The following is a 21,488-nucleotide window of genomic DNA, read 5'->3' as shown; positions in this document are numbered from 1 at the left end:
TAAGGGATGTTTTTAGGTTTAGATTTTTACATTAAGTACCTGAAGTGTCACTTGAAGCCTTTTGCAGACACTGTGAAAAAGCACCAGTACACACAGTGTAACCACAGCAAACAAAGAATGGTATTTCAAATAAGGTGATTTTTTCCCCCTCATCTTTACATCAAAATGGATTTAAGTGGTTAATTATGAGGTCATTTCTCAAGCTGGAGGTGTAACCACTAACCAGTAAGACGTTTAATTGGTTACCTGACCCTTTAATCACCTGCGGCCCCCTGTAGACACCGGCGGCGTGGTGGAGGCGGAGCTAGTCCTCCTGCTGAACCAGCTCTGCGTGGCTCTGGTCAAGGATCCCTCAGTGCTCGAACTGTTCTTCCACACCAGCGAGGACCAGGGAGCTGCCAACTTCCTTCTCTTCTCCCTGCTCATCCCGTATACACACAGGTAGGTACACACACACAGGTGCATACACTCTGCTGGATAAAAAAGGGTAACACAAATGTACACAGGTAACACACAGGTGATGTATGTACTTCAGAACTGCAAAAAACTCATAGCCTGTGTTATCTCTGTCTCTCAGGCAGGGATTGGTAGGTCAACAGGCCCGAGATGCTCTGCTGCTCATCATGTCTCTGTCTGCCTCTGAGCCTCGAGTCGCTCAGCACATTGCAGAGAACACATACTTCTGTCCTGTAAGTAAATGCACAACATAAAAAGATAACTGTTTAAGAATTACAGACCATTTTTTCATACACAGTCCAACATTTTCAGAGGCTTGTTTTTAATACTTGGATGATTCCCTGCCTCAAAATGCTCTGCTCAGTCTTTACTGCTGCCACCTTCAGCTGCTGCTTGTTTGTGGGTCAGTTCTGTGTTTAATAAGTTGAGTTGAGATCATCTGAATTACTTGGCCAACGAAGATTATTCCATGTCTTTGCCTTGAATTACTATTGGGTTGCTTTGGGTCATCATCATTTGCACTGTGAAGCTTCATCTGTGCAGTTTTGCAGCGTGTGTCTGATTCTGGACACTTTACACTTCATCCAGCTGCTTTGATCAGCAGTCACATAATCAATAAGCATTAGTGCCACTGGCAGCATGCATGCCATCACATTACCTTCCATATATCTTACACACTGTGTAAGATACAGTGAGATGTAGGGACAGTGAAAATGTAGGGGACAGGAGTAAGATACTTACTACTATGTGTGTGCATGAGTGTGAGTGTGTGTGTGCGTGTGTGTGTGCGTGTGTGTGTGTGAGAGTGTGTGTGTGGACATACCTCCTGTTCTTGAGTGGAACCGGTTATTTGCACATTGTTGTGAACCTTCTGTGGTTGTACTTGTGAAGGCGTTTCCTGACTGTAAACCATAATGATGACACACACCTACCTGTGTTCTTGACTCGGCTCGATGTTGTGATGGGTTCACAGTTTTCTTTTGGTGTTTCAGCCAAACGATGACCTCATTCACTTAGATTGACACCTGACTGACAGTCAAATGGAGAATTCCAGTAAAAAGCTAACACATACAAGTTCAACTCTCTATTTTTTTTAAATAGGACCAGGCCTCACCTGGCCATAAAACTGCTTGTCAGTCAACTATTGAGTTATTTCTGGGCCTTTGAAAATGAGAGACAGCGAAAAATATCTCTGACTTTTGTTAAATCCCTTGAATGAAATCCCTGCACTTTGATCACATGTTGATTGTTTGCTTTGATCTTTGGTGGTGCTATGAGGCCAAACTACATAAACTGTGTCATTGTCAAAAAACTTATGAACTTAACTGGATGTGTACAAGTCTCAAAAATGTAAATGACGGTTGAATGTGCGTAAAGTTTAGAAAGAAAGCACTTAAGTCTAGAAAAAGGTGCTTGTGTGAGTGAGGCATAAAAAGCTCTAATAGAGCTCAAAACTGCGATATAAGAACCACATCATTTAACACTTGAAGAGACGACCAATCAGGGTGAAGGATACTGCTGATTAACAAATCACAGTGTAGTTAATATATTACAGGGGTACCCAGGTAACCTGTTTTCTCAGTTTTCTCAAAGACATTGTGCAACATTATGAATATGGTGAGAACAAAGTGGTGTTAGATTAAGACTTCTGTGTTTGCATTATGCTGTGAAACTTTAAATATGTGAGATTTATGTCACATCTGTAAAGTGTTTAAAGCTATTCTTCACAAGCTGAGCCACCAGTTTATCTCACATAGACCCCCATTAGCCCAGCTAAACTGGGTTAATCTCCACATGCCTTCCTGCCTGCAGAGAAAAAGGGCGTTTATTCCTCTGCTGAAGTGAAGCAACTGACTGTTTTCTGTTTCTCTGTTTGTCAGCAAGATTATACACACACTTCATAAAACTTACTTGAGAGGATTGAGCACAAACTAAGAAAGAAAGAATCAAATACATGTTTCTCACAGATCTGGATAACTTTTATTAAAAGTGCAAACTGCACGGATAAGAAGGGAAATGAGAGGAATTAGGAGAATAAAAAGGCCCTTTAACAGCCCGACCCTTGATCATTTAACAGATTTTTTATGAACCAGATGGTTGTTTAATGAATACAATCAGTAGTTTTTGAGCCCAGTGTATGAGCTCCCCCCCATTCATCTCCCCTCTGTATTGTAATCTCATTAGCGCAAGTTATGCAATAAACTAATGAGCTCATACTGCTTCCTCTGGGACTGTGTGTGATGGATACAGGGAGAGAGGAGAAGCAGATAACTGAGGGAAAACTACTGTGGAAAGTGATGAAGGGGGCTTAAGAGGGAAACCCAAAGAAACAGCAAAGAGAAATAAGAGAAAATGGGAACATTTGAAGAAAAATCGTGTTTCTACAAAATTGAATGAACCTTACTATTAGTAAATGATTAATTAAGCAGTCAGTTACTTGAAAAAACAATTAAAGTAATTAAAGAAAATATAAAAACATATGTATATGTGATAAAATGTCATAACAATAAAAAAGGACCCTTAAATGTTACAGTAATGTAAGTACATGTTTCTGTGTTTCAGTGTTTATCACTGCGTCAGCCATGTCGGCTCCAACCCTCCCAGTTCCCGACTGTGTGTGAGAGAGAGAGACCCACGGTGGGGGTTTCATATGTGAAAGGGCGAGCAAAGACATCTGAGCACGTGCCACCTGTGTGTGCTTGTGTTTGTCCATGTGTCAGATTTAAGCCCATGTGACCACTAGCTGACCTCAATCTTTATGCAGAGAGCAGCTTAGTAAATCAGTGTGAGATTGGCCCCAACACAAAGAGGGATTAGCAAGTCTGCACATGATTGGACGCCTGCCCGATTGCTAACGAGACCCGAGACGGCAGCTGTTGACGGCCAGCGCCGCCACCACTGCTGCTGTTTATACTGATGTTGATCACCAGCTCTCCTCCTCTCTTCTTCCTTTTTCCTGATATCTCATCCCTGTTTCTTTTGTCTCAAATGAAACAATATCTTTCTTTTCTTTTTAGAAACAACTTCTCGCTCCGCAGGCTACTTCTTTGCTCACCTCTGTGTTTAAAGGACCAGTTTGTGAAATGCCATTTTTAGTGTGAGCCATTTACCATTTAGCTTAGCTTAGCATAAAGACCTGAAACACAAGGAAAGGCCTCTCATGGTTTTGTCTAAAGGCTGCAGCTCTTGGACTCACAGCTATATCCATTTTCTTAATGTATGATAATCAAAAAAGACAAATAGGTCCCACTGAAATATTTAGACAAGCCATTACCAAAGTAAAGAGCGCTGTGGCCCATTTAGAAACCAGAAACTCTGAAATCTTCACTATAATCATTATATAGGAGAAGGTGGTGTATTTCCTTGAAATTTTTTATTGAAAAACAAAAACACAAGTAACACAGAGCTATAAATTGCTAATGCTTACCAGTTACATGCTAGGGTGACCAACTGTCCTCTTTTCCCCGGACATGTCCACTTTTCACGTTCTGTCCGAGGCGTCTGGGGGGACTTTCGAGATGGATGAAAATGTCCGGGTTTTCCTATAGGCCTACAGAGGATCTGTAACGTCATCCCTGAACTGCTGTGCTGTAGGTGGTTGTTCAAGTCACTCTTGAAGCTCTTAATGAAATCTAGTACTGTGGCATTTCTCAGACTTAAGTAACCATGGAACAGAGAAAATATTCCCAATCATACTTTGACTGGGAGAATGGTGGCGTGCAGACAAAATTAATTGAGGTTAGAAACGCCAAATGAGACAGCAGAAACCATTGCACAATACCTCACTGGTACCTCACTGGTAAGTTTTCTGATAAAGATGAAGCATTATTTCTGTAACATTATTTAATTCCACAGGTTTTTAAGTTATTTTTTTGCACTTGTTGACTTGTAAAAGCCTATATGACATTTTTTATTTCACCATTCATTAACCGCACAGAGAAGGCATCTTTTAAATATGTTAAAATTTTATTTAAACAAACAGTATTATTAAAAATTTTCATGACTGGGCCAAGTGTCCTCTTTTTTGGAAATCAAAATATGGTCGCCTTACATATGCAAAGTGTCATGTCATGTGTGACCAAAACTCAACCTGCAACAGAAGAGCAGCAAGTTTCAGTCAGAGTAATGAGTACGATCACAAACTAACCACCTCCTATTTACAGTTTTAATACACATGTTGTATAAATACATATTATTATATAGATATGCAACTGTACATAGTTTCTATGAGTAATTTTCAAACTGACCTTCTGTTGTTGCTGCAGTCCACCAGGGGCCCCGGTCCCTGATTTACAGAAAGAAGGGAAGCAGAGAAGGCAGGAGGAAATGAACAATCTAGAGATACAAAGAATCATGAGAAAAACAACAAATATAACACGGACCACGACAGTATTTGCCACAAGTCACTTCCACCTTTAGTCAAAATCATCCAGAAACACCAAAATCAGCAAGTTGTAAAATAAAATTTCAGCAGGAGTTGTGGCTCCAAAGTCAGCATAGATTTTTGGGATTAGGGAACTAATGTTTTCAGGGACACAATAGTAGTGTTTAATAGTAAATAAAAATATGGTAAAGAGATCTATAATGTCAGTGAACTTATCATTTAAGATTGATGAACCCTTATATACGCCCACAGGCATCATCAGGGCTGATGCCCGTGCAGCGACCCTTTGGAAAACCTGAAAACTATTGTAACTTAAACCATGCCTGTTGATTTACGCTGAGGTGTTAAAATTGGTCGTTAAGGGTATGGCGAAAGTCTTCAAATGTTGTCTCTCTTTTTGTTTCTTTTTGACCAAATCTTCTTCAGAATGTAAATTTTGAACACCTGTATGTGTGTGTTTGCTGCAGGTGCTGGCCACGGGTCTGTCCGGTCTGTACTCGTCTCTTCCGGCTCGGCTGCAGGTTTACAGCGAGGACTGGCACTCTCTGGACCAGGCGGACTGGCAGCAGGTAACAACCACAGCACTGGGGTGACAGGATGAAATCATGAATGAGTGAACCTGTGAGAGAAACCAAAAGTAGTGTCTGGACTTGTACCTTCGTGTGTGGGGGGTGTATTTCTGTTGGTGCCTGGAAGGTTTCAGTTTTAAGCCATTTAAGCAAAGTTTGTGGTTTTCCTCATTACTTCAGAGGACTGAAGATGAAGAGCTTCCACTTTAAGTACACTTAATCTGTACTATGCTCAAGCATGAATGCCTTCCTTCCTGACTTGGCCAGACAACTAATTTTCCAGTATATCGATAATGGATATGGTAATTAAATCTAACAAGTGATATGTGCAGTATAATATGCACAAGTATGCGTTAGATGAAAAATAAAACTATATTAATGAATCATACAAGTTAGTAACAGAATTAATGAGAATAAATGAATCAACACTTTGTGTTTGGGTCAGCAGGTTCCTGCTCTGGTCCACTTTTTGCACTCTCTGGACTTTTGTAGTGCTGTTACCAAGGTAACACACACGCACGCACGCACGCACGCACGCACGCACGCACGCACGCACACTTTATTTTTACTCTGTAAGTGTACATCTTTGTTTCCCTCAGGTGGCTCATCCGTCCATCCGCTCCCAGCTGCTTGGTTACATCTACAATGGCTTCCTTGTGCCTGTACTTGCTCCGGCTCTGCACAAGGTATCACATTTCATCACGACACTGTAAAGAAAGTCCCTGATAAAGTGCCGTACAGGTACAGGCAGCAATCCGAAAGAAATCTACAACAGGAACAGTTGCCTGTTATATAACACAGAGTTTTAAAGGATGATACTGTCAGAGGTTTTGGTTACCAAACACAGTTATGTTGGTCTTCCTGCTGTAATAACCATAAATACTTTATTTATTCATGCAAAAACATTACACTTATACTCTATAGAGTGTAAGTTTGACCATACAGTAATTTCAGCTGTTTTTGTAGCCACTAAAGTTATTAAAGTGACCAGACAGGACATTTATTTCCTCATCTTTTACATTTAGTCACCAGTAAACATCTCACAGGAAAGCTATTAATACAGCATTTTACTGCGATTCCAGCAGGATAAAAACACCTGCATGGAATACCTATTACTTAATCACATCCTAATGTATGTGATCATTTGTCTGTCTGTGAGTAGCTGACGGTGGAGGAAGTGATGACTACCACAGCATACTTGGACCTGTTCCTGCGCTCCATCTCTGAGCCCGCCCTCCTCCAGACCTTCCTCTCCTTCATCCTGCTGCACACACATGACAACGTTCACATCCTGGACACACTGGTCAGCAGGGTCAACACACCTTTCCAGGTATCCACACAGTCATCTAATACAGCTGCTTCATGCTCTGTCATGCAGTAAATGACCTTTGACCTTTTGCATGTCCTTCAGTTGGGCACGGTGTCGCTGGCTCTGTTCAGGACTCTGATTGGGCTCTTCTGTGAAGATGTCATGCTGCAGCTGGTCTTCAGGTCAGTCTAACAGCAACTCACAGACACACATCTTTTAATTAGTGCTAATAAAATATTACAGTTTCACTAGAACTGGAACTTCACTGCAGAAAATGTATTATTTAGACGATCCATTTAAAACACCAGCAGCACAAACACTCTATCTATGATGGTAAGACCTCACTGATCACTGTCAGCTACAGCTTCCTTTATTGACTTACTATAACATTACTATAACATTTTAACATGGGGAAACTGCACCTGGATGCCAGTTGTGTATAACATGCTTGGACTGAATGTAACTGCTCTGTGTCTCCTCAGGTATTTGATTCCCTGCAGCCACCTGAGCAGGAAGCAGCGCTGCTTCTTGAAGCAGAGGGACTGTTACTCCTCCAGTGCTGCCTCCTTCCTACTGCTGATGCCCTCCTGGTGCCCTCTGCAGCTCCAAAACTCACTCACACACTCAGAGCACATCCACTGGCCCAAAGGAACCGGTCAGTATGTTAGCGGGTAGCTGCTTATTTATACATTAGCTTTGGCTGTACTGACCTGTTCCTCCTGAACCGTCTGTCAGATCTGTCAGTGTCAGACAGCGTTGGTTACTGTCGTGGTTCAGACTTCCTTATGGATGTAAACTACCTCCATTACCTCTGGGATGCCCGTCAGGCTATCTCCACTGCCCACAGGTTAGTGTGCCTTTCTTCTTCTTCTACAAAAAGACTATGGTTCATCCTGGGTCTGATTACTAAAATTTAATGTGATTTGGGTTGTTTCTCATAACTGGTGTACATGCTGCATTGCACCACTTACTGGGAAACAAGCAGCAAACCAGAGTGTGAAACAGTGAAAGTGGTTCATAGTGTTATAGTGACATCTGCTGGTCAACATATGCTAATACATTTGTACTAAAAACCTTGATTGTTGTTATTGTATTCACTGGTGGTTTTAAATGGTAAATGGCCTGTATTTATATAGCGCTTTACTAGTCCCTAACGACCCCAAAGTGCTTTACACATCCAGTCATCCACCCATTCACACACACATTCACACACTGGTGATGGGAAGCTACATTGTAGCCACAGCCACCCTGGGGTGCACTGACAGAGGCGAGTTAAAGTTCATAGTTTTGCTTTTCAAACTAAAATTAGATAAGCGCGTACTGAAAACCAGCAAGGCACATCTAAGGTAGGAGAACTGAGACATTTGTGGTAATAGATAAATGTTGCCACAATAATGAGTTTGGTCTTTTATCTGATAGTGAAACCAAAATCAAACAAAAAAAAAATGCACTCCTTATCGTTGTAATCTTAGGTGCAGGAAACAGACTAACAAAAGAAACGAGAACAACAGCTTACAGCCACGCTAAGACTGAGCAACACTTTAAGTTGTTTAATGCTTACTTGTTTATACTCTTTGTTTTGTGGGTTGGCATGCAAATATCTGATAATGGTTGGCTAATGGGAATGCCATTATTGTTTCAGATCTGAAAGTCTTAGTGTAAAAGTTTGCATAAATACATACTTTTAAGTCTCTGCGGGGGCAGACCGTGTGTGGGTGTGTACTTGCACTTGGGCCTCCATCCATGATCAATCCAGTGAATGGATTTGACTGGGATCTTAGTATTTATAATGTTAATTTAGAGCATTGCTGTGACAGAGCCCTGTGGTTATGATTTGGGAATTTTTCGAATTTAACTAAAAGTTATACACTGAGTAATTTCAGAGAAGTTTATTGAATCTATATTTTTTTCTTTGTTGGCAGGTCTTGCCGTTTATGGTCGGCTTCTTATGATGGCATCAATCCTCCACTTCAAGAGTATCGATCTGATACACCTGGTAACAACATGGAAGATGAGGAAGAGTTCATGCAGCGAGTCAAGAGCGACTCCATCTGCTCACTGGTTATCAGTCCTCCGCCCTCTGCCCTCTCCCCTACACCATCCTCTTTAGATAACAGCCAAGCGGGCAGAGCCAGCTCCGCCCTTGAACTGGAGTGGGATGACATTTTTGCAGATGACAATCCCTTGCCTTCAGCTGTGGTAAACGTGGTGCTGGCGAATGGGGATGTATCATTGGAGGCAGATACATGCACATTTCCGCCAGCACCTCCCCCACTGCCTCCTCGACACATCCAGGAAATGCGGCGCAATGCAACCAAGCTGGTGCGCGGCTCTTATGTTGAAGAATCCGAGTTTCAGAATGACGTTCTTGTCTATGATCTCATTGCTAAAAAGGACGCAAACGCAGCCATTTTGGATCGGATCATGCTGGCAAATCGCCAATCCCGTGGGAGCATCTCGAAAGGACAGCGAGTTTCAGCAACAGCGACAACATTAACAACGATGTTAACAACAACAGGAAGGACGGTTCTGGAAACTGTAAACAGCATTATGTCGGCGAGGAGGAGGAGCGAGGATGCAGGAAAAGAGGAAAGAAGAAGGAGTGAGGACTGTGAAAAGGAGATAGGGAGAACAAAGGAAGGAGAAGAAGAAGAAACCAAAAGGATATTTGGACACAGAAGGTCACTGGGAGATCAGCTCTTTACCAATGGCTTTAATGTAAACAATGACATTATCGACGAATGTGATGATGCAGATGATGATATATACATTACAGCTTGTGTCAACCATATACCTGGAGCACATCAGCAACATGTACATGAAAGCATACAGTCACCCTCAACATGTTTAGTAAGAAACACTTTAACCAATGGCCATCATGGATCTGAATCATTTGACCGTCCCATATCTCCAAGCCTGCCTGACGACAACACAAACAACAATGACTTCCTGTCCCAATACTGTGAGCTCATGCTGTCATTAGGGGTAGAACCAGACTATGAGGACATCACAGAGGATATTGACACATTCAGGAAGCGTGTCCAAGTGCTAAGGCAAAGACTTGAAGAGGACGAGGAAGAGCTTTGCACTGACTTTGGTTTTAGCTCCTTTGGGGATGACGTTGGGGCAGAAGAAGAGGAAGAGGTGATGCGAGAGGAAGAAGAAGCGGAGAAGATCAGGAGCGACACAAAGAAAGGCGGCAGGAGACATCAAATTCCATTTACAGGTCTGTGCTTGTGTAACATTTAAAGCAGCTTCACTGATTTATTAACCTCAGTCACTATACACATTTTTACAAGACAGAATGAGAAAGTTTCTTTTGTGTCATATGTTCAGAATTTTTTCCAATTAACGCTTAACGTAATGTAGATTTGCAACATGGTAAAGTGGTCAAAAATAAATGTAGCCACTGAAAATACAAAAAAGCTGTTGGTTGGATGTCAGTTGTAAGACTAAAAGACACCCCCCCCCCCCATTATTTTACACCTGATACAATGCATTTTCTCTTGACGTACACTAACCAGGTCCATTCATCAGTGTGCTCTTGTCTCGGCTGGAGAACCTTCTTGAAAACTCTATTGCTGTAAACCTGCTTGTGACAGGCATCCTGGCCCAGTTGGCATCGTACCCACAACCTCTCCTGAGATCCTTCCTGCTCAGCACAGACACACAAAACCAGCCTAACGTTCGCACACTTTACCAGGTAGGAGTCATACATCTGACACGACTCATGCAGGTCAGATTGGATTTTGTTAATAAAAATGTTATGTTCACTTTCATTCTGTAGGTGCTGGTGTCGCTGCATGCTCAGATAGAGCGCTATGTGATGGCCAGACCAGACTATCCTGCTCTAGTCACTCAGGCCTGGAGGTTCTTGTTGGCAAAAGACCAAGATGGCAAATTCAGAGGTTAATAAGTATACATATAAACAGGATACAAAACAACATATGTTAAAGTTAAAGAAACAAGTTAGATAGTCTGCTTTAAATGGACAGTGTGATGGACAAGAGCAGGCAAGAGTCTCCGTCAGCTATGCTGTTTGCAGATGACATAGAATTGAATTGAATTGCATGGAGGACAGTGGAATATTGAATGTAGATGAGTTTAAATAGTTATAGTCAACCACTCCAAGCAACAGTGGGTGTGGAAAAGAGCTGAAGAAGCTCAGATTGGGCAGAATGGGGATTTTTTTGGCAGAAAGGTAGCAGGAGGAATAGAAATGAAAGATTCAGGGCAGACAGATTCAGGAGTGAGGATATGGAGAAACAGCTCAGGTTGGACAAAGTAAGAATGACTGAATGTCTTTAAGCAGCTGAGGAGCTGTGATGGCATGACAGAGGATAAAAAAGACAAAGAGATGATCCACTGTGAAAAGTTGTACTTAACAAAACGTAAAAGAGTTGTTAAGTCGACAGCTCTTAATTTCACCAACTTATTCTGGCCATGCCAGCAAACATCCTAATGTTGCGGCCTTGTGGCTTTCATCAGAGAAGCTCTGGACTAGAATACATTTGTGAAACTGAGAATTGTTCATTTTTTACTCTTGGGCAGTCAACACTGGAGCCACAGATGAGTACATCTGCTTTTCTTAGCACTGATAGCGCTGGGCAAGCCTCTAACTAAGCTTGAAATACATAGTTTGTAGATGTTGTCAGGCCACCTCTGAAAGTGTGAACACAGTCATTTTTGGAAAGTTACAAATAAAACGTTTTTCAGACGTCAGTTTATGATACTTGTGTGTGTCCCGCAGAGTGCCTCCAGTCTCAGGGCGGTGACATCATCCTGGATCCATCGCTTCCCAATGGCTCTGTGAAGAACGCTCTGCCTTTGCCTCCTTTCAGTGTCTTGCCCCCCTGTCCTACTATTTCCCCTCAAGCCAAGAGCCGAGTCTTTGCCATTATCCTGTACGCTGAGTTCCTGAAGGAGTTGGCTGCCTTGGCTCAGGAGCACAGCATTGCCTTGGACTGTTATTCTGAGGAGTAACAAATGCAAACCCCTAGTTCAACTGTAAAAATCTGCCTCCCAGATTGCTGCTGATAAGATCAAGGATATGTTGTGACCACCAGCAAAAGACTGAGCTCAAGGAGAAAACATGTAGCATGAACTACTTTCCTCATCGAGGATTAATATAAGCGAATAATTTAAGTAGTATAAATATTCAGATGTTGTGTATGTTCCTGGCAGCACTTGAAAATGTTGATGATTTTGAAGAATCAGTACTGAGTTTTATATATTTGTGGGATCCGTGAAAATAGTTTTCTACCATATTTTCTTAAATCTTTGCATGGTTTTGTTGAGATGGAAAAAGTTAGACATGTGGTTCAAAATGCAGAGGACCTTTTTATTCCTCCTCCTCAGGAAGGACAAAGTGCTGCAGAAGCTGGTTGACAATAACTCTTACCTTACATGCACTGAAGTGACTTTGCATCAAATAGATCTAAACTTTAATTTATTTTATTGTGTTTTCATATCCAGTAAACAATTCACTAATATTCAAAATGATTCATTAAAACTGTTAATGCGAGACAATTTTTTCTTACTTTTAACACCAGCAATTTTTTTTCTCTTATAAAAGGAGGCAGTAAAATTTAACCTTGCTTATATTCCCAACATTTTCTTCGTTTTTTTTTTTTTAACGTGTATGGTAGTTCAAAGACATTTCTAAACCTCAAATATCCATCCAACATCTGACATAGCAGCTATGAAAATAAAAAATGGACAGAGCTTCAGTCTGAAGTTAAAGCAGACCTGTCTTAAATCTACATTCTTTTTACTGACCACCAGGGGGCGGTGCATGTGGTTGCAAAAGGATTTCTGCTCCTAAAGAAATCAATGGGAAACCAGCTCTTCGCCCTTATTTCACTAAACACTTCCTAATGAATTTATAAGCTCATTCACTAATTTGTTGTGATAACGAGTAAAGCAGTAAGTTCCTTTTGCAAATGATTATTATTATGCTCAGAAAAGATGATTATGGATGTTAGTTTGCTCATTTACTAATGACTAGTCATTATTTAAAGAGTATGTGATGTTCCTTGGTTTTATAGTCATAGTCACATCCACACCTTTGGTTCCTGTGATTAATTATAAAACCCTGAAACATTGACTTTGAGGCTTCGCAAACTGATGGGCAAAGTCACAGTGCCTACATTTATCTTTTATACCATCTGTGGTTTGTCAGGGACAAACCCTCATCTTGAATCAGAGACACAGATGTCATAAAAGACGAGTGCAGACAATGTGGTCTGTAAAGTCCCAGCCTTGACCTGACTGTATGTACTGTCATCATCTGGGTGTTTTTCAAACTGTATGTGATAAACGAGGGGTGGATCTGACTGAGAAAGAGTCAACCTGTCAACAGGTCAATCATAAAATGCACTTCATCTTCCATTCAGTATGACCTGATGACCAACGATTGTGACAAAGTCATCAGGGAAGTGTTCCCAAGGTTACAGAGCAAGGAAGCCTTTCCCATAGATGTATATGCAACCAGTTGTCTGAAGGAACTGCCTAGTGTGTCACCACAACAAGAAAAATGGAAGAGAAGGTTAAAGGATGGTAGAAGTTTTACTTGTTTTTTTTAGTGAGGTTTTGCTAAACCTGATCATGAGTAAAAATGAAAGTTATTTCAACTACTGTATGTCAAGATTAAAGGCCTCACACAGGATGGAAATCCCAGGCAGGAAAGTGTAGGTCATGAGAGAGATTATATCAGATTTTTTACTTCCTGATGACACTTCTCTATAGCACGATCAGTTGCACTTCATAGCATAGCGGAAAATAAGGCTGTAGTGTTAAAATGAATAGATGTTTCATCAGTACTGTCTTTATTATTCTCATTAGGGTCCTAAATATCAGTACTAATATACAAGGCACTGAGTGTTGTGAGATTAAGCACCTTATTTGTCCTTACTGTTGTTTTATTGCTGTTTGTATTTACCAGACTGGCTCATGTGCCTGACAAAGCCATTCTAGGTGTACAGTAGTTCATTTTTTGCTTATGTGTATTTTTTGAACATTTTGAACCAGATGGAGGAAATTTTAATGCTGAAATTCAAACAAAGTGAGTGACAATCCTTGAAACAGTATCTAAGGTGTCAGGTTGCTCTGATCAGTTGTGTCTTCCTGTTTATGTGTTTTTGCTGCTGTCTTCATATGCAAACGAACACACAGGTAAAGTATCAAAAGCCTTACTTCAGCTGACTAAAATATTAGTGCAATATATAATGATGCAAAGTCAGTGGATTTTGATTTCCCATGCAGATATCAGATGTTATTATTTCTTTTAAACCTCTGTGAATATGATTTGTTGTTGTTAATATAACATTTTAAACTTCATGTTTGTCTTTAAGGTGAAATTTTTCCACGTTGTGATGCTCCTGTGCTTTTGTCTTTGCTGTGTTGTTTGTTGGAAGAAAAAGAGATTTGGGTTCCTGCTTACATAGTTTTCAGGTGGCAAACATAATCACCGATCTGACTTCAAACACCAAGAAACCATGTCTATTTTTAAGCAGTAATAGATGAGGTCTGTATGTAGAAACCACAGTTTCACCCATGTGCACACTGCCTGTGAATGCATCTATCAGATTCTCCTCCAACTGAGAACTGTTATTCAAAACCTATACTAATAAGTATATTGACAAAAGAATTCCCTCATCCATCCAAATCATTGAATTCAGACCTTTCAGTTACTTCATGGGCACAGTTGTATAGAATCAAACACCTAGGCATGCAGACCACCTCTACAAACACTTGAGAAAGAATGGGTTGCTCTCAGGAGCTCAGTGAATTTCAGTGTAGTAGTGTGATAGGATGCCATCTGTGCAACAAGACCAATTTCCTTGCTACTGAATATTCCACAGTCAACTGGAAGTGATTGGGAATGTCAGAAACACAGTCACAAAGTGCTAGGCCACATAAAGTCAGTGGGGTCAGGAGATGCTGAGGCACATAAAGCGAGCCCAGGTCTCCAACCTTCTGCAGAGTCAATTGCTGCAGAGTCCAAACGTCATGTGGTCTTCAGATTAGAATGGGTTTCTATGGACGAGCAGCTGCATCCAAGCCTTACACCTGACAACCTGATTGGCCTGCACAGAGTCCTGACCTCAACACAAAAGAACAGCTGTGGGATGAATTGGAGTTGAGACTGTGAGCCAGGCCTTTATCAGTGTCTGACCTAACAAATGTGCTTCTGTAAGAATTGTGAAAAATTCCCATAAACAGAATCCTAAACGTGGGGAAAACATTCCCAGAAGAGTTGAAGCTGTTTTCGTTGCAAAGGGTGGGCCAACATCATATTAAACCCTTTCGGATTAAGAATGAGATGTTAGTCATATGCCTGTGAAGGCACATAAGATAATACTTTTGGCAATATAGTGCACCTGACTGAAGTCTGACTCTGATGCTGATTTGCATTACTGCTGGCACAATCTGGTGAACGTTTGCTCAGATCTTATTCTTCTTGTCACCAGTGTCCATCATCTGCTTTGAAATAAATTATTACCAAGATGATACAACTTGACACAGAAAAGATTTTTGTTTTACGTCTTGGTCATTTCTTCTTGTGGCATAGATAACGTTTGCATTTTAGCTTTTGCAATCAGTGATAAAGTCTGGTGCCTAACCCAAAGGAGAGATTTTGCACTTACATTGTGCAGCAAGTTTTTGCTGTATTATCACATTATCAGGTCCTGCACATTTATAATCTGGTAACACTTAAGTCGTGTACATATAGGCATGTATATATTTAAACGAATTACTCAACATGTAGCAGTGTTAAAAGGTGAGACCAATCAGGGAATCGGAGGAAGACAGACACAGGAAGTTAAACATTACACATGAGAAAAGCTAACCTTCAAAGTAAGATCAATAAGTCATGGAAAAGTCAGAGAACCACTAGAGTAAAAAGCATCCTCTGGATAAACATTTGAAATCTGTACAAAAGACCTGTAACAAAAGCTGCAATTATCGACCTCATGGTGGCCCTGATGTCAAAGTCAAAGCTTTACGTAAGTCTGCAAGCAATAACAAGTCAGCTGATGTAGTTCACTGTGGTTTAGCTAGTTCCTGTTTTTGTATATACAAGACTTACTGAATGAAGAGTTCAAGCAGACATCAAGGTGACAGCTGTCAGTCACGAGGAGAAAATTGGTTTGAAATTTTCACATCAAATTTGTCAGAGAAGAACAACAAAGCATTAACGGATGATGCCAACGATGACACTTTGCCTGCTGTTGTGGGTTCTTGGTGAGTGAGTTAAAACTGTGCGTGTGGTTTATTGTTTTGCTTTTAAATGGCATCATGGTAGGGTGTGTCTCAGTCATGATTTGTATTGATGGGGTTTCAAAGGCAGGATCTGGGGAGATGTTGATCATTGAACGTACCTTTGGCCGTCGGGAACATGTAGGTTATATTTAATCTTTGCGACTTCTAAAGTTCAACATTTGAGCGTGAGCAGATCTTTTTTTGTGTATTAGTGTGTAGTTTCAGATCTGCACAAGTTCTATCTCGGTTTACCTGAAAGAACCACCTTAAAATGCTTTAAAAAGTGTTCTTTTTGGCTCATTTGCCAATACTTTTCAAACAGCTCAGACAAAAGAAACACTTATAATAACTGTTGTTAATTATTGGTGAATTAACATTTATTTAACCTTTCATGTGGTTTACTAGTAAGAAAAACTACAATTCTAACTATTAACGCTTAATTAATATATGATAGGTTATATGTGTTATCAAAAATAATTATATGCAGTATTTTAGACATATTGTAGCTGTAAAGAGACCATTTCAAATAAGGTACATGTTTTATATGCATAAAAAAGAAAGTAAAGGCTTTCTCAAGATTTTACATATCAGGGCATAATAAAAATCACGTGGTCCTCGGCAAGTCATAACATTTTTGAGACACATCCTCAAATGAACAGTACGTGACATTACACTATGTCACTATTTATACAACAAAACCTAAACCAAAATACAGAGTGTGAGAAACAAGCTCACCGAAAGCTAGGAGCTGTATGTAAGCGATAAATAAAAACTGAAAGTAATCATTTGTTATTCTCATAAACATTTTTATTCACAACAGAACATAGAAAATAGATCCAATGTTTAAACTAAAAAAATGTAGCATCTTAGGAAAATATACTGGCTTATTTAGAATTTGATGGCAGCAACATGTCTCAAAAAAGTTGCAAAAACATGCAACAAACTAATAGAAAAGTAAGTGTTACTGGTAAATGCACTGGTTCTTATACAGTGCTTTCCTACTCTATCCCAATGGTAGTCATCCTAGTCATCCTAGAACACTAGCTTCGAGGCGAGACCGTGAGAGAAACATACAAGAGACACTTCTCAGACTCTATAGGCCACTGCACACTATTGGTGGAGTAATGATTTAGGCTCATTTCACAGCCAAAGATAAAGTTTAGCTGAAACTGGGTCATGCAGGTGGAATCTGGTCCCAATCAGATCAGCAAATCTGCAACATGATGGCTGAAAAAGAAAAGACTCAAGTTCATTTAACACAATTTAAATGCTCTGGAGGGATCTAAACAGAGTCGTGCAGAATTGAATACCCAGAAACCTCAATGAACTAAAACAACATGAGTGTTTTAGTTCGTGAGCCAAACATCCTCGACAGCAATGTGAGAGACTAATAAAGTTACACCGAAAATAAGTACTTCAAGTTATGGCTGTTAAATGTGTCTCTACAAGCTAATGAACTGTGAATATTTGTTTTTCACTGCTTCTTCATTTCATATAGCGTTTGTTGCTGTAAATGATGAATTTTCTTTCAGCAAAACTATGCTGCGTCATGAAGTTTTCATTAATGACCTGTGATCCTTTCCTTAGCGCCAGACTGTCAGACACCGGTGTTTTATGAAACACAAAGCACCCTGTACCACCAGCCCTGGGAGATGGGTATTTTAACCCAACCTGCAATATTTTCAAAACCTGAATCAAGTAAATGAGAAGGAAATAAATAGTAACTGGAACTTTAGAGTTCACCCCTTCATGCTATCCAGACAGGGGGAGTTTCTGCTGACTTTCATAAAAGGTTGATATGAAGATAGAAAACACTGATATGCAGCCCTGTGACCTCATACAGATGTATTACTATTATGCAGTATCATGTATATGTTATTGGGTCATTATCATTTATTCATTCATTTGTCTATCGCTTTATTGTTTCGGCTGGATGTTATTTTAAATACGTTATAATGTGTGCTAGCTTTATATCTTTAGCATACACTGTAATATATCAGCACATGCCCAGGAGACACGGTCAGTTGGCTGTACCAACTCCTGTGGCTCCTTTCAGTGTGGAGGAGTAGAAGCTTTACTCTGCGCCCCTTTCAAATGACCAAGATCTTCTCTCTGTTGTTGTGCTGAGCCCAGGATTCTTCAGAGGAAACTTGTATCCATGATGTCATTCTTTCAGTCATAACCTACAGCTTTGATCATAAGGAAGGAAAGGAATGTAGAATGACCTGAAAATCATCAACCTCAGTTTTCACACATAGCTCTCTCTTCACCACAGCAAACTGGTATAGAGTTGCACTGGTCCACCAGTCAGTTTCCTGTTCCACTCTCTGGTAATTCATGAACAAGACTCTGAAATACTTAAACTCCTCGGCTTGGGGCAGCAGCTATTTTTTTTTAAAATGTTCATTCAATTGATGAGGATGAGTTCCTGCCCCAAGTGGAGGAGTTCAAGTATCTCGGGGTCTTGTTCGCGAGTGATAGGAGAAGGGAGCCGGAGATCGACAGACGGCTTGGGGCTGCGGCTGCAGTAATGCGGACGCTGCACCGGTCCGTCGTGGTGAAGAGGGAGCTGAGTGTAAAAGCGAAGCTCTCAATTTACCGGTCGATCTACGTCCCTACCCTCACCTATGGCCACGAGCTGTGGGTAGTGACCGAAAGAACGAGATCGCGGATACAAGCGGCAGAAATGAGCTTCCTCCGAAGGGTGGCTGGCCTCTCCCTTAGAGATAGGGTGAGAAGTTCGGCCATCCGGGAGGGGCTCAGAGTAGAGCAGCTGCTGCTCCACATCGAAAGGAGCCAGCTGAGGTGGTTCGGGCATCTGACAAGGATGCCTCCTGGGCGCCTCCTGGGTGAGGTGTCCCAGGCATGTCCCACCGGGAGGAGGCCCCGGGGCAGACCCAGGACACGCTGGAGAGATTATATCTCTCGGCTGGCCTGGGAACGCCTTGGTATTCCCCCGGATAAGCTGGAGGAGGTGGCTGGGGAGAGGGAGGTCTGGGCCTCTTTGCTTAGGCTGCTGCCCCCGTGACCCGGTCTCGGATAAAGCTGATGAAGATGGATGGATGGATGGATGTTCATTCAATTGTTTAAATGCTATATATATTTGGGGCTACAACTTTACTTGATCGGCTATTTTTGTTTTTCTATCCCTGAAGGTACTGGAGTTATTTTATCAGAGGGAGATGATCCACCTTTTGATGATGAAGATTATAGTTATTTTTTTACTTCTGGCGAAATAAATTCAACCTTAATAATAAATGACACTGAACTGCAGCCCTCTCTACTGTCAGGTAATATCTGTCTCCTCTGCTCTATGTCTGTAGTTTTAATTTGTAAATATCTTTACAGGATGCTGACTCCAAACATACTGTACTTCTGACATAGTGAAATAGACTTCTTAACAAATTTATTAGACCATAAGTTTATGAACAGTATTTGTAATTACCAAAATAGTTGTATCTGTTTCTGCAGTGGTTAATCCATCACTTTGTGGATGCTCTTTAATCAAAATTATATTTTGATGGAAAAATCAAATCAGGTCCATAAATATTTGGACAGAGACAACTGTTTTTGTAATTCTGGTTCTGTACATTACCACACTGGATTTTAATGAAACAGCTCAGCTATAAATATAAATATCCATCCATCCATGCTTATCCTTGTCATGGTCTCGGGGGGCTGGAGTCTATTATTACTATTTTTATTGAATGTTTAATGAGTAAATGTAACAGCTTAACCTTAGTTGTTATTTCATTTTCAGATTTTGGCAGTGGTGAAATTCCAGAAAAAGACACGACAGGCTCCTCAGGTAATGTTAGCCTGCTCTGGCCTGTGTTAACAATTCTTGGTTGTTTAAGTCAGAAGTGGATGTTTTGAATGGGATTGGGGTTCAGTTTAAAGGCTTACTAACCATGGTGTACTTATTAATTATAAGTAAGGGATGGGATGTAGATTGCCCTGGAAATGATCAAGTTCACTTTCCATGCTTATTTCTCTCTTCACCATGACAAACTGGCAAAGTGTTGCACCAGTCTGTCAGTCAATCTCTGGTTCCACTTTCTGGTCATTCATGAACAAGACTCCAAAATTCTTCAACTCTCCCCCTTGGAGAACCAACTAATTTTTAACCTAGAGTGAGCACTTGACCCTTTTCTGAGAAGCATGCTCTCAGACTTGGAGACTCCTATCTGGATATTGATTTATATTTGTGTTAGACACCAAAGACCTGGTTGCCCAAGTGCATCTATTGATTTTTGAGCGTCGCAGGACACAAGGGTGAACTAAAAGAGGCAACTTTAGTGCGCTGTAGTAAAACATACTAGAAACGAAAAGTAGAAAACTAGAAACTAACAGCGAGGAACTAAGACACTGCGAAACTAAACTGGGAAGCTAGAAAACATAACTGTGAACAGAGAACTGTAAAGTTACCAGAACCATAGAAGAAAAACACAGCACAGTGAGGGTACAACACAACACAGAGCACGGCAAACACAGGCCTTAAATACTCACTGGAGTAATCAGGGAATGGGAGACAGGAGAAAAACACAGCTGGGAGAAATTAGACCTAACGAGACAAGGGAAGCAAAAATAGAAACACTGACATGAGAAACGGACTTTCAAAGTAAAACAGGAAACACGACAAGCACAGAGTGAAACTGAACAAAGGAAACATGGAGCACAGAGACAGGAGTGACATCAGACATGACCGGGGAACGAGATAAATTATAATAATACATAATCAGGGAATATAACTTAAACAGATACAAAACACTGGGTCACTGACGTCCATCTTCAAGGAAACGAAGTCCAGACACTTTTCTTTCCAAGCTCCTTAGACTACGATGACCTGAATGATTGAGAACATTCACAGACAATAGGCACTAAACTACTCTTCTACCAGCCTGCATGGTTTTAACCTGGAATTGTCCATAGGCATTCTTGGCATGGATCATGCCAAATTTGTGCTTTTCACCTCAGTTTTAAAAATTTGGGAGAAATCAGGAGTTGTGAGATAACTAGAAAGGACTCACCTTGTAACCTTCCTAGAAAGGTGATGATGTCTGATGCACTTAAAAGCAAATTTCTATCACAGGCACATAAGGTTCTCACGTACCTATGTACCTAAGGTAGAATTGCACTTCCAATTTTCCTTAATTTCCAGTGTCAACGAAAGCTGCTTCACAAATTTTGGCTTACTGTCAGCTATTAGGTCTTTTGCATAACCTCTGAGTTTCTTCCCCCTTCTGAAAGCTTCAAGCTAGCTCAGAATTAGGCTGTTTTTTCTGCTAATGAGGGAATGTTGTTTTGCATGATTGCCTTCTATCTCTCTTCGCAGCTCCCAGAAACCATGGACTGAAAACAACTGGTGCTGAAAATGCTGACCTCTGTTCCTTTGGCCTGAGCTATGTTCTTTTAGCTTTGTGTATGCTAGTATAAAAAAAAGTTTGTTTGTTTTTTCTTTTGAAAAATGTGAGCTGCTTGTAAATACACAGGAAACCTGTTCACC

General features: G+C 40.7%; 1 protein-coding gene and 1 long non-coding RNA gene across 3 annotated transcripts in view; both read left to right on the top strand.

The window, feature by feature from the left end:
* Positions 1-15,234, top strand: part of LOC102215819 (protein FAM160A1-like) — a 23,918-nt gene extending 8,684 nt beyond the window's left edge. Inside the window, exons 6-18 of one of the 2 annotated variants that reach the window (XM_005753560.1) lie at positions 279-441; positions 578-689; positions 5,308-5,409; positions 5,858-5,914; positions 6,009-6,095; positions 6,572-6,739; positions 6,821-6,900; positions 7,201-7,373; positions 7,454-7,565; positions 8,641-9,944; positions 10,243-10,421; positions 10,506-10,626; positions 11,469-15,234. In XM_005753560.1, coding sequence (XP_005753617.1) covers positions 279-441; positions 578-689; positions 5,308-5,409; positions 5,858-5,914; positions 6,009-6,095; positions 6,572-6,739; positions 6,821-6,900; positions 7,201-7,373; positions 7,454-7,565; positions 8,641-9,944; positions 10,243-10,421; positions 10,506-10,626; positions 11,469-11,701 — 2,891 coding nt within the window. In that variant the 3' untranslated portion in view covers positions 11,702-15,234. Of the gene's footprint in view, positions 1-278; positions 442-577; positions 690-5,307; positions 5,410-5,854; positions 5,915-6,008; positions 6,096-6,571; positions 6,740-6,820; positions 6,901-7,200; positions 7,374-7,453; positions 7,566-8,640; positions 9,945-10,242; positions 10,422-10,505; positions 10,627-11,468 lie in introns of both variants that reach the window. The other variant, XM_005753559.1, reaches the window with a different exon arrangement.
* A 586-nt stretch (positions 15,235-15,820) lies between these two features.
* LOC106456550 (uncharacterized) lies at positions 15,821-21,482 on the top strand. Its single transcript, XR_001290643.1, has 4 exons — positions 15,821-15,964; positions 19,138-19,272; positions 19,743-19,790; positions 21,318-21,482. It is a non-coding gene; the product is annotated as an uncharacterized LOC106456550 (long non-coding RNA).
* Positions 21,483-21,488: the final 6 nt, after the last annotated feature.

The sequence above is a fragment of the Pundamilia nyererei genome, unplaced genomic scaffold (genome assembly GCF_000239375.1).
Source record: "Pundamilia nyererei isolate P.nyererei 1_Seehausen unplaced genomic scaffold, PunNye1.0 scaffold00438, whole genome shotgun sequence".
NCBI lineage: Eukaryota > Metazoa > Chordata > Actinopteri > Cichliformes > Cichlidae > Pundamilia > Pundamilia nyererei.
Note: the sequence above shows the minus strand (reverse complement) of the source record. Positions and strands in the feature narration are given on the sequence as shown.